Source organism: Henckelia pumila, unplaced genomic scaffold, assembly GCF_033568475.1.
Source record: "Henckelia pumila isolate YLH828 unplaced genomic scaffold, ASM3356847v2 CTG_461:::fragment_3, whole genome shotgun sequence".
In the NCBI taxonomy this organism is placed as follows: Eukaryota; Viridiplantae; Streptophyta; class Magnoliopsida; order Lamiales; family Gesneriaceae; genus Henckelia; species Henckelia pumila.
In genome coordinates, this window is record NW_027331831.1 from 3,288,986 (window position 1) to 3,302,847 (window position 13,862).

The window sequence follows — 13,862 nt, forward strand, 5'->3', positions numbered from 1 at the left end:
ATGAAAGCTATTCATATTTGTCTATTTTTGAAAATAAAAACCATGAGTCTTACTCTCTTACTCACCCTTATTTTGAAGTCCAAATTGATCTCACAAGTCAAATAACAAAATCTCCAAAGCAAAACGGCTATAGTAAATAGTCAATATCTGAAATTTTGTAAAAAAACTAGGTCCGAATCTTAAGTTAATGTTATTGCATGAATTATTACCGCACTTGTCTTTTTTCGATAGTTCTCTGAAATATCAATAAGGCAATTCAGCACGATTATATTAAAAATAAACCATCATATAATACCATAGTCTGATTCTTTATTTTATTTTTCTTGACGCAGGACGAAGACTGGATACTGAATCCGAAATCTTTTCCCAACTACGGGAGAGTTATTTCACCGAGCTATGATATGAGGTTTTTCCCACGCCATGATGAATTACAGGAGAATCCTAAGAATGATTTGTGAATTTATCAGCATCACGAGCCAAAATTTCATAGCACAAACAGTCCTGAAACTGTATCTACAAATAATCAGACAGCCACAGGGACTTCGCACTTGCCAAACTATACAGGGTACTGGAGAGGATGTGATCTAAAAGAGTTATAATTTGAAGATGTGGCTTTACCAACTATATTTCAGGCAACCGCTTGAAAGATCATAAAACATGATCCAACTACATATACCGTACCTACTTACAGCTATACAAGCCCGGAATATGTACTTTTGACATACAGCACTCACTACTTGTCTCCAAAATCGTGAAAGAGAAGCAAAGAGGTAGTGACATGATCTTTCTGAGACACAAGCTGCTCAGTTTTTTGAGCAGGTTTTGAGGTTTGTCCCTCCCTGGGAAAGGGGAACGAAAGAGAGAGGGAAAGAGAGGCTGATTCCTCGTCATCATCTTCATCTGCTTTGATTGGTCTCGCATCATGGATGTATTCCTTGACTACCTTTCTTTCTACATTCCTGATTATTGATGGTTGGATGTCCGAAGTCAAGAATTTTCTTTCGGCCCCTAAAGCAAGCTCAAGGTTCGGTGCCCTATCATGATGCTGGTTTAGTTCCAATGGATTCGGTTTCCGAGGCATTGATCTGCCAAACAGCTGTATGCCCCTCACAGGATGTAATTCCATGGGGAAGAAACGCCTTTCAGCATTTTCTGAATGCCTGGGGATGACAGGCTCATCACACACTACATAGTCTCGATTCTCCAAAACCACGTGGTTCATCTGTGGTGCAAAACCATTAATACAAGAAGAAATCATCACGTACATAGAAAGATGAGTGAACTTTCACACGTCTATACTTACTTTTTCAAGTGCTCTGAGTGGTAGGCCATGTTTATCATCATTTTCAGGCAAAACTTGGCTATTGCAGGCATAAGGAGCTCGAGTTTCCATGCTTGTAGGCTTGGGATGCAGATATTCATTGTGGTTCAAGAGAAATCTGTTGATGTCTGTGTTTAGGCCTCTGGTGTCTCGGTCTTCCTCCACGGGAACTTTGACACATGTGGACAGATCTTCACCAACCAATCTCAACTTCACTTGATCTTGACTGCAGATCCTTCTGTCCAAGACAGTAGGTGTCTCACCTATGCCTCCCTCAGAGGGCATATCAAGGCTACACTTTGAAGGGTTGTAGGAAGGATGCGATTCCTGTTCTCTTTGTCTCACGTCTATACTTACTTTTTCAAGTGCTCTTACTGCAATGGAGAAGCTGGAATTTTGTCTACCATCCAAAAAATCCAAAGAAGATACTTTGAGATCACAATCTCCATTTACAGCTTTAGTTGACATTGCATCACAAAGGTTTTCTGAGGCATGGACTTTCGGCTCAGAGGATATATCACCGCTTGCAATCAAATCCTTAGAGACTGGTCTGCACCTATTCCCAGGCACGGAAATTATAGATGGGGGAATATTTTGAGGATCTGAAAACTGCTTCAAGGTGCCGGGAATATTTCGCAAGCAACTCTCTTCCTTTGCTCTGAACACACCCCAAAGGAAGAATAACATATTCCACCCTGCATGTAAATATAAAGAAAATTGCATCCTATCTTCTCTTACTATGAACAAATACCGAAAGTCATGGAAATTAGAACTTCTCAAACTTTTTTTTTGGCTTACAGATCATCGAAACCAGAATATTAAAAAGTTCATTTAGTGGGTCAAGGTCCAACCAATGTGGCTGCACCCAATTCTCGCATGCACAATCATTTTCAGGCAATAATATTAAGTGTTCCATAACGAAGTTCCTAAACAACTTAAACATGCCCAACACAAAATAGCAAACACTCGTTTCTTATTATATTATAGGTGTTTCATAAAATGAAAACCCTCATAATGAAAACTGCTCTCCCTTTAATGGTCATTGCTTACAACAATCTTCAAGAATCAAGTTACCAAATCAGGAGAAAGTGAACGATATCTAGTTTCTCGAGTACAGAGGAATTTAGATTGTTTGGCTTACTCTGGGAACTCTCAGGAAGTTGATTGGAAGGAAATATCAGGAGTTCAACGCCATCAAGACTCCCTTTGAGAGCAAGGTCATTCTTCATCATATTCTCCAACCAAACTTTGTAGCTTTTGGCATAGCTGTAATACAAGATGGCTACCTTCAAACAAAAGAAAATGGATAGAGATAAAAAGAAAAAGAAAGGAGAAAACCTTAATAAGTTACCTCTCAAGATCTTTAGCAAAAAAGAAAAGGGCAATGTTATCCTCCCCAACCCCATTTTCCTGAAACTGTACCGGCCAGGTGCTTATTCGAGGCACTTCATTTAGGACAATTCTGCTTTTAAACTTATCGACAAATTCTATAACTTTAAATGATGCACTTGTAGACATATGGGCTTGTATTCCATCCCATATAGAGAAGACTTTACCACCTTGATAAATCTCAAAGCTTCCTCTGCATTCAAAGGAAAAATGTGAGAAACAATATTTTCAGCACCAAATAACTCAACTGCACCACAACTAGATTCAAATATAAAACCAAACAAGTTTGCAGAAAAATATGCATACTGCCATATGTATTCATGCTCAGGACACGATTTCAAAATGAAATGCCCAGGCCCCGCAACACTACTGTATATGTCCCTGGAGGAAGCCTTCACATCCACTGGAATGCTTGGGAGTTCATCTCCTCCAGAAGAAAGAACCTCAGCCACTGAGGACAAGTTGTCCACAGTATTAAGAGTTCCATGAGAGTCAGCAGTCAAAGTTTGGGATACAGTATGCATCTCGGCTGCCACTGCAGAAGATGTCCCGATCCTCCTTCCAGTTGAACTTGATAAATGATCCTTAGAAGAAAAATCACAACCCTTGCTCGATGCTGATGTGTCATCATATCTATGCTTTTTGAAACCTATTGGCTTTCTCAACACAGCAGCCTCAATAGCTGCCCTCAGGTTATTGCTTTCTTTTCTTGAAGACTTTACATATGACATCCGAAAGTCGCTTCCAGAATCTTCCCTCGATGGTTCACCAGAATTTGTTAGTTCTCCAGGCCGAGCTGACCCATCAGGTCGGCATTCAATAGCATTAAAGTGTGGTGATTCGAAAACACCTGAGCATGATGACGAATCCTCATTGGGGCTAGTGTGGTTGGATTTCTCATCAAAGTTGTAAATGTCATTAGCAGACGATACCCTAGGAGTATTGAGGCCAAATGTTGGTGGTTTTTTAAAATCACCTGCCCACACAAAGAGTATTTGGAGCAGCAAAAAATACGATTAAAAATTTAAATAGTATATCAGGTACCATTCCACAACTTTGAATCAAACTGTACCTACAGAACCAGCCAAATCTGCACTCCGTCGAGATGCAATACTGGATGATCTTGATAATGCCACCGGTTTACCAAGTTGTACTGGCTTTGTTTCATGGTGATTGATAGATACAGAAAGTGAACAAGGTTCAGCCCTAGATGCTATTTTTTTATCACTTCTTGAGGCGGAACTCATTGAAGTAGCCATCATCGAATTCATTGGCCTGTCCTCTGACCTCAAAGAGCTCTGCCGTTCAAATGAGCTTCGCAATTTTGTATTCTTAATATCCTTGATGTTTGACAGTCTAGGTGATAGCATCTTGGTTTTCGACCCAGAATAGATGGAATTTGTAGATTTGAATGAAATTGATCTGCCTATTGGTCTGGTATTGCCATTCTTAAGATGAACAGAGGCAATTTCGCTGGCTGATTTCTCACGCTGAAGAACTCGATCAACAAGTTTGACCTTTGGTTTTGAATTTAGAAATGCAAACGAATTAGATTTTGAGAATGTACCTGCGGAATTGGAAAAGTAAGTTCTAATTATTAAGGGACACTCAGGCAACAATCCACATGTCAGACCAAAATCCACTGCATCATACAATTTTTCTTTTAAAGAGATAAACCCCAGGTCCCAGGAATACCAGTGATCAATGATACATAACAAATAAACATGAGAGAACCTTGGAAACTCAGTGATCGTAGATCTGAATCAGGCCGCACTAATTCTGGGGTATTGTTAACCGTCACAGCATCAGAAGTTGGATTCCCATGTGAAGACTGCACTTTTCCCTTATCTAGGTTCTTTGAGGGATTCTCGTGAGAAAGAGCAGGCGCTTTCTCGGCCTTAGAGAGCTTCGGTGTCCCAACTGTTGAGTCAGCAGCTGGCTTCTTCACTACAGAAGAAACTTCAGTATCAGCATCATCTCTGAGCCTTTTGGTGGGAATATTCATGCAACTCCTTGTTCTATTTCCCTCGACATCAGAATTATTCATATGCTCACTACTTGCTTGACCGGAATTATTTTTCTCATTTTCATCCACCTTTCCTAACTTATCTCGTCTTCGATACCTCACCTTCTCGCTGGACTGGCATTCTTCACACATCCAGTCACCTTCAGGGACTTTGGTCAGCATTTCCCGCATGCAATAACTGAGACAGGATGTGCAGGTTATTGATATTTGAATAGCAACTATAAAAATTATGGCACAGATAGATGGAGACTAAATTTTTTAAGGCTTACGTGTGTTCTGCCCCATCACTACACCTACAACAGATAGCAAGCAAATCCTCTCGGCCTGCATCTCCACAGATATCACAAACTTTAACCTATTACCAGAAAAAGGAGCAACTTCAATTATCATCTGATCTGACAAGGATTAAGTTATAAATGAGAAATTCAAAGTCCATGAAGAAGCTTTCTCAAAAAACCTTTCAAGTTTTGGGATGAACTCTCCACATGCTCAATTATATATATATATATTTTTGATCAGAAACAAATGTCATGTTATTAATAGGTAAAAAAGTTAAAAGTTACATACAAATGTGGACCAGAGGTCCACGAGTTAGTCTAGGGGTCTAATATGAAGATTATGCTAATTCAAAACCAGACTCCAACCCCTATACAGATCTGAAATCGCAAAAGCTTGGAAATCATTTAAACTATGTAACCACACTGCTATTCTCAGTTTGATCTTATCCCAAATCTCTTCAATTGAGTCTTCTACGTCTTTCAAGAAAATACCATTAACATAGGTCTAGGCAATATTCTAATACAATGTGCTGATAGGATGCAGCATCACTTGTAGGCAGTATTAGTCACAAAGAAAGTCCACTTTCAGGGCTAAGTGTTTTCATCAAGTTTTAATAGGTGACTAAATTTTTCTATAAAATAACAGAATACCATTAAATTCTGCTTATAATAATGGAATTCGCCAAAAAAAGGATGATTAATTTGCATTGACGATACAGAATTCCTTTGTACCCTTGGTAAGTAAAGCAAAACAAAATTAGAAAGTGTACAGAAAACGTCCATCGCCGGTTAAAGATAAAACAAGTACAAGATTCTTCAATAATTAAAAAAAGAAACATGTACAAAATGTGAAATTTGCAGCAACAGATTTTAACATCAACATATACTCTATGTTTGTATCCAAACAGAATTCAGTGACACTTATGACTTATCTGCATTATCAATGATTAAAGGGGAGTCCGCCCATAAAAAAATAGGATTTATATCAAATTTGTTTTCGCACTTCGAAATATTAATATAAGAAATCGTTGACCACTCAAGAGTGATTAAAAATGAGAATCACTACAGAAAAGGATGTTGTTAAGGCTTGTAAAAAGTTTGATCAAACAGGATAGCACAAATGTCCTAATAAATAAGGATGAAAACATTCTTACATCCTGCTCCACCATATCAGAGTCCTCGGCCTCATCCATGGTATGGATTTCTGCTTTCATATCATCATTGTTTTCAGAGGACATATGAGCAGTAGCAGGTAGATCGCGAGACACATCAGTTAGCACTGGTCCAACCAGTGACGAATTCAATTGCTCCTTTGAGCTCTCCAATGATTCAATCTGGGGAATAGAACTCTTATCCACGTCTATTCCCCTTGAGTTTGAGCCACATAACAGAGAATTCACACTGGACGTATCTCGTACCATCAACAAGTCATCAGTACTTTTCGAAGCTGGAATTTCAGACAAACCCAGATGACGTGAAGATGATCCAACTGGCAAGTCACTAGAAGGCAACTTAACAGAGAATTCTCCTCTAATTTTACCTCGTCTACTATAATTTATCCTACTATGATTAACACCAAATTTTTTAATTTCATGCTGTGATAGAGTCTGAGAGTTGGTGGTCAGTTCACTCCCCTGAACAGTGGGGCAACCGGTGGACACGTAAGAGCAGCGCGGATCCATCCTAAGCACATTCTCAGAAGTGACATTTAGCATTTTGGTGGCATCACCAATTCTAGTGTCACATGACAAACAATCATCATAGCCTTCTGGAACTTTTTGTGCCTCAAACTTTGAGAGCACCACAGAATCATCTGATGCAGATGCATCAGGAGTCCTCAAGAATGCTTTGCGTATAGCAATTTCAGAGGAATCAGCACTTGAGTTCATGGTTTCTATAATGCTCATTTCGCGTCGTTTGCACCAGTTAGCCACTGTATGTTCTGCACAAATTTCTCCAGCGGATTCAACGGCTGATTTCATGAGAATTTGATTGTCATGATAGCAAGATGAGCAAGGGGCAGAGCACACACTGCACGTTCCAGACTTACTTTTATAGTCAACCTCTTGACTTGTATCAGAACAACTGAATCCCTTTTTAATTTGAGATATCACCTATTCAATTAGAAAACATGTTAGATATACCATATTGTTAACTGGCGAAACACAATAGATCCATCATTAGATTAAGAAATGGTGCAGCTTTTATTTTTTTCAGCACTGCTCAAAATACGAAGTACCATGTAGAAAGAGAAGTATGGGGGATGGGCAAGAGAAAGGTATGACAAGCAATCAAACTTGGACAATAAATCCATCATCAGACAAACTTGGACAATGCTCAATGTGTGCGAACAGATGAGGCAAACCGATAATAACATATTAAGAACTTTGGCAAAACGATATCTCTTGGTTTTCTATATTGTGTAGAAAATGAACATACAGCACCAGCAGTCTCCCAAATTAAAGATAACTTATACAACATCACACCCAATAAAACAAAATCGGAGATGATTTGATTTTGTCAAAATTCAGCTACGCCTTTGGCCTTTCTGACATTTTCGCTATATAATAATCGAGACTCTAATATGAGTTGATAGCGAAAGCACTCATAAGTCATATCATATCAAACATTGTGAGACTGCAAAATTTAAGACAAGCAAAATTCATTCCAATTTCCTACATAACAGGATCGGTTAAGCACCAATTATTTGATTACCCTTGTTTTGTTTTACAGCTGTTCAGTTCAGACCAGCAAAATGATAAGAAAAAACAGTGTCACGCAGACAGTTACCTTGTTAAAAATCAAGCATCATATTCTAGAATCAGATTTGAACTGTCATTCTTAATTTACTGACAAACTTTTCAAATGACTTTGGTTCATTTAGTTAGGTATAACCAAACGATCCCTAATACGTTCTTATCAGACATAAAAGGAGTTATCATAAATCCTAAACAAAGAGAAATTTAAAAAAATTTATTGCCTACTGAAAAACTGCATGTATCCATGTAGGCATTTATGGAGGCACCATGTAAGTCCTATATCACGATACTTACTCCACTCTTAAAATCTTGATATAGCATCATGGCAGGAAACATTAATTTATTTTTTTAGGGTCGAATGTCATGCAAGATAATGTTAGCGGCAAAGGTTCGTCGAAACAACACCTTTCTGAACAATATATGGTCAAGAAATGAGTTGATAACTTATGGGTGGTCACAACGCTGTATTCGATAAGATATCCTTACAATGAAAGAGAATATCATATCTTCATAGTCACTTTTATACATGAACTTTTGTTTTTGCTCGAATGTTAGCGGGTTGACCTCTCGTGATTTTACCATGTGTAGGTATTCTCTAAATCCATCCTATTGTGGGTACGCACAGCTGTTAAGATAGTCGGTGTCTGTTGCTCAAAGGAACACAAATGCATGTCTTAAGCACCAATTTAAATTAAGAACCTGCATTTCGATCCATATAGCAATGTTAATTTGAGGGGAAGTGTTCAAAATCAAATATTGGTTAGAAACTATATTGGATACGACAAAATTACTTTGAAATTTTAATATTACTTTCCGTAATTTTGATCAGGATAATTTCTTAGCATATTATATTTTCAGGATATAGTTTCACCTAAACTAGAGGTGGTTATCATGTTATAAACCAAGGCATGTAAATAAAAATTTTAGACAAACCAGAAGCAAAATTTTCTTCAAAACTTTCATTTTACCCCAAATTGAACATTTGAACTCAAATGCCTATTTACAAACTTTAGCGGGAGTGCTAAAAATTAAATTGGTTTGCAGCATCAATTTTGATATTATGAATTATTGAACAAACTTTATTCTTTAGCTACCATGCAACATAAGGCACGATGCAAAATGGTGCATGAAATGAAAACACAAACATAGTTCCCATACATGTTATAGCTCAGTTGGCCACCATTATTGGCAATATTGTTGTTTTGCAATTAGGCTCCTTCAACCAGCAAGAACGGAATAAACTTTATTGAATGAGAGAGAAAAAATCATATCCTTAGATGACCTAAAGAAAATTTCTAAACCAGTGCAAATTCAGCAATAATAAAAATTTCCCGTACAGTTTGGGAGGTGGGGGGTTTTCTAAGTCGTGGGCGTTTAGATGATATCACCCCAAGGTAATTCCTCAACTCACAACAAAGAAGGTAAAGCTAGACAAGCTTAAAAAAATGTACGGAAGAGCTTCTTAAACAAATTCTATGGCTTTCAATAAAAAAGAGTGAGCTACAGAGGGGGTAATAGGAAATGATAATACGATAAACAACAGAACCGACTAACCTGTTAATATCTTACCGTATCAATATGGTCTGCCTTGTCAACTGGAACTTGCATCCTACAATTTCTTCTCGAGCATGGAATCTGAAAAGCGCAACAAAAAAATATCCAGTCAACTAGCAGAACCATCCCGGACAAATAAGGACAACTAAATGCATAAGCTGAAGCACGAGCTAAAAAGTTTAATTTTCATGAATCCATAATTCACACATACCAACGGACGATAGCAGATAAGTGGAAAAAAATATCAGTAATCCCCAAATTGGCCACGTTTACAATTCAGAGCACCGTAAGGCAAAAGGCAAACAAAGGAGGGCAACAGCAAAACGTCTGCAATTTGGACACTCATCCAAATAGAAATCACGGAAACTCTAAAATTCGAAGCTTTAAAACCCAATCAAGTAAAAAGACCCCAATTGACATGCCTGGGGCTCATAAAGACCGTCTAGGATATAGTTCGCGCCTTGCGCTTGCTCATGGGCAACCATCCGCCGATCGATCAACCATCAAATTTCCAGATCAGTGCCTCCGAATCACAAATCGACATGCCAGTAAATCCCGGCCTCCGCCAATCTCCGTCAGATTAATCAATCAGTAGTAAGTAGCAAGATATGCATATAAAAAGGAATCGAATTCCAATTACGAGGCACCGAAGGGATATATTTATTTATATTCGGTCTAAAATGAATGAATTTACAAAGGGAAGATCTGGAAATTAACGCCGGATGTTCCCACGGAAAGAAGATTCGGGGAAAATAATTGATTGATTATGAAGAAAAACAAGAGGGTATTGCCTTCAAGTGTGCTTTAGAATCTCTCCTCTTCTCCCCGTCGTGCACGTTGATTTCCAATTCTCTCACAACACAACACATACGAATTTACGATGCCCAAAATACATCCTATTCCTCTCCATCCATCCTCTGTGTCAACCTCTCCTTCACTCTCCCTACACTCCCTCACCTTACGTATGAATACATATGTACGTATCAATGTATATATGTATGTATATACACACCCGCTGACACACGATTGTCTACGTTTTAATCACATTTTTTTAGTTTTTTTTTTCTTCTTTTCTGTTTTTTTTTTTACATATTCAGTTTATTTATATCATTTCAATTTCATCAAAATTGATAAATTTCAATAAAAATCAGAAACACACTTCACATATTGTTTTACGAATTACTCGTATCACGGATACCAAAACACTTGTAAACTATGATGCACACTTGGTGGAGTAGGTGACTAACCTAATTTGCAGGCTATTGCGTTAGTATGAAGTTTACCCATAATGCATCGAAAAGTAACGGTTGCGGATTTTCACGTTTCAAAAAAAATGTTTTTATTTTAAAATGAAATTTATCTTATTATTTTTACCTTGAATGATTATCTTTTGGAACTTGAAACGACATAAAATAATAGATAGAAAGAAAATAGATTTTTTGTTAGTAAAAATAACATAGTAAAATCATTTTATTTTGAGATGAAGTGCGTTTTTAGATTTTTAGTGAAACCAAAATTATGTCACGAGTTCATTTTTTTTTATTTTTTATATCATGAGTTCATTTTTTATTAGTATATAAGGTGTTTATGTATTATGGATAGTAATGGATGATGGAAAGATATTTGTTATCAATGATAATACGATAAAATCATGTTTTGTTTGATAATATGGATGATATTTCAGAGAATCTAAAATTATATCATGGCTTCGTTATGTTAGAATAGGATGCTCATGTATTATACATGTTTTGCGTGTGTAAAATAAAAGTTTTTTATATGTATTTTTTTAAAAAATAAAGAATAAAATGAATGGAGGGTTTTTGTGGGTAGTTAATTGAAAAAGATAATAATAGAATTATGATTTTGACATCCTCAAGTTAGTTTATCTAATAGCTTCATTTTTTATATAATAGTATAGATAATAATAATATACTACATATATTTTTCGTATTTGAAGATAAATTACAACTTATAACTATCAACTGTATTTTTCTAACTTCTTTAATCATACATTTTTCAAATAATTTTTAAATTTTTAAAAGATAAATTACAACTTATAACTAACAACTGTATTTTTCTAAATTCTTTAATCGTACACTTTTCAAATAATTTTTTAATTTTTTTTTAAAAAAACTTCAACCAGACGTCCTTTTGGGCGAAAAAAAAAACATGGTTTGGGCAATGAAGAAACGTTAAAACTTATATATTCCAAGTTCCAACACACTGATTTTACATGGCGTGTGATTGTCAAAAGGGGTTTTGTCTATGCTACCCCATTCGAGCAGCCGGAATGAGGATCCAATAGTTTATATTTTTTTGGACTTGATATGATCTTATTTAAAATGAGATCATATCAAGTCCAAAAAAATATGGATCATTGAATGCAGCACATGGACACATGTGCTAGCATAGACAAAACCGTCAAAATGATATATATGCGTGTTCATCTATTAAAAAAGAAAAAGATTTTAAATTTATTTTTGGATTGATTCCTTGGGAAGAAATCTCGGTAAGCAAATGAATCATACATATTTTACCGATAAACTAATGTCAATTAAATAAAATATTGCGGCGAACACATATTCTAGTAATATTTTTAATTGAACGATGATGACGTAGAGAATTTTAGACTATAATTGACAAAAATGGCTAGACCACCTTTCTTTTCAACTTTATTATTTTCTATTCTACACGTAATTGTGTGTGTAATATATATATATATATAATCATGATCCATTAGTGTGCAGGGATTTTATGTGCATCGCGGGATGTTCACGCGAACATCTAAAAAAAATCAGATGTTCGCAAGAACATCTCAGATGTTCACGCGAACATCACAGGGTGCACACAAAATCCCTGCACATTGGTGTGCAAAGGAACAAGATTATATATATATATATACATACATAACAAAATAAGTTAATTTTATGAAACAAGACTCTTATCTAACTCGATTCATAAAATTTTTTATTATTTTTGATACTAGAAATACAATTAGAACCATGTATCTCACGGATGAGACCTTTACTACGAAACCTACTCTATATATAATTGAGGTGAAATATTCAATTATTGATACAATAAATGATAAAATAATGAGAAATTGTCAGACTGCTAGAACTAGAAGGGTTCGTTTTTAAAAATTTCTGCCTACCCTCCCCTCCTTGTGACAGATGATAGAAACTAGATAGTACCTAAATCATTAATTTCACTTAATAAGTTAATTAAACTGGCCAAATTGATGCCTGCAAACATTTATTTCACTTAAAAAAACTTTGTATTGACTTCACATATGTTGAAGTAAAAGGTGAAATTTGAGATGGAAAACAAATTCCGGGCTACACATTATAGATTTATTTTTTTAAAGAATTTAGAATCCAATCACCTTTTTTTTTAAAAAAAAAGAGACAATTCACTAGGCTCGGGATTTCTCCTTTTACTTCTTTTGAAATTTCTTAAATTCTATTTTATTAATAATTAATAATTTACGGATTTTTTTATTAAAAAAAAACTTAAAAGAAAGATAATATTTTGATAAATACAATTTCTATATTGTGATTTTTTCTGAGCCGATTTCAAAAGTATTTTATTGTGTTTTGATTCGGCGACCATATTTATAGACCGATTTTGTTTCTTCGTTTCGAATTCAAATTCAAATCGAAAAGCTATCTGAAAGAATGGCTTCCGACATGAAGGGTTTCTTCAAGCAACAGAAGAGGAAAGCGGGTATCGCAAAGCCACCATCGTCGAAGAAAACTCCGAGGTCCAAAGCTTCTGCTTCCTGCGGATCCGACGTCGTACAACCCCCTGCTCTTGTTTCCCATGGCTCTTTCGATCTCCGGGGTTTGACCTCTTTCGCTTTCGTTCCTCTTCGATTCAATTCAAATCCAAGTATTTTTTAAGAAACAACTGTATTTCGCGGATTTGTATATATATATTTGGGGGTTTTTGCTTGATGACTGCTTTAACATAAGCACGATATCATACAGACGAATATGATGGCAAGGAGGATGTTCTCAGGCAATTTGACATGAACATGGCGTATGGCCCTTGCTTAGGCATGAGCAGACTCGACCGATGGAAGCGCGCAAACGCCTTAGGATTGAAGCCTCCAGAGGAGATCGGGCGGCTTTTGAGCGCCGGTAAAGCTAACTCCGAATGTTTGTGGGATGGGCGTGTTTAGACTAACCCTATCTCCTTCGATCGATTCCATGTTTGTTACTATCTTCTAGTAAGAGTTTTTGTTGATAATGTGGAGTTTGGTGTGGATGTTAAAGTGTTTTAATTTTATTTATAGATGAAACAAGTTTAATCCTTGTGCTACTTCATGATTCTAGTTTACATCTTTTAAACTAGTTTTCTAAACTTTAGTACAATCTTCCAGCTTCCTAGTTTTGAAGTTGTAATGCACCAGTTCACTCCCATTATAAATGAATCGTTTTTGGTTTTCTTGAATTCTAATTTCTAACCTATGTGAATGTTATGTTATGTTACATTACACCTTGTGATTTTACAATCTTTTTCCATCAAAAAAA

The 13,862-nt window shown here is 36.2% G+C and overlaps 2 protein-coding genes across 8 annotated transcripts; one reads left to right on the forward strand and one right to left on the reverse strand.

Moving 5' to 3' along the window:
* Positions 1-448: 448 nt before the first annotated feature.
* LOC140871287 (protein PARALOG OF AIPP2-like) lies at positions 449-10,305 on the reverse strand. Of its 7 annotated transcripts, none has more exons than XM_073273726.1 (12): positions 9,539-10,304; positions 9,343-9,408; positions 8,260-8,472; positions 6,169-7,128; positions 5,006-5,091; positions 4,445-4,914; positions 3,783-4,277; positions 3,017-3,686; positions 2,673-2,903; positions 2,463-2,587; positions 1,304-2,016; positions 449-1,222 (listed from the first exon to the last, which is right to left on the reverse strand). In XM_073273726.1, exons 3-12 carry the CDS (start codon positions 8,353-8,355, stop codon positions 734-736), a joined length of 4,335 nt encoding a protein of 1,444 aa, XP_073129827.1. In that variant the 5' UTR covers positions 8,356-8,472; positions 9,343-9,408; positions 9,539-10,304; the 3' UTR covers positions 449-733. The 7 variants fall into 7 exon arrangements, with proteins under 7 accessions (XP_073129827.1, XP_073129829.1, XP_073129826.1 ...); XM_073273728.1 differs by having other exon boundaries at positions 8,353-8,472; positions 9,539-10,303; XM_073273725.1 differs by lacking the exon at positions 8,260-8,472 and having other exon boundaries at positions 9,750-10,304.
* A 2,615-nt stretch (positions 10,306-12,920) lies between these two features.
* Positions 12,921-13,763, forward strand: LOC140871321 (uncharacterized). The gene is made up of 2 exons (XM_073273778.1): positions 12,921-13,170; positions 13,317-13,763. The coding sequence occupies exons 1-2, from the start codon at positions 13,005-13,007 to the stop codon at positions 13,508-13,510; spliced, it is 360 nt and encodes a 119-aa protein (XP_073129879.1). The 5' UTR covers positions 12,921-13,004; the 3' UTR covers positions 13,511-13,763.
* The last annotated feature ends 99 nt before the right edge of the window (positions 13,764-13,862 follow it).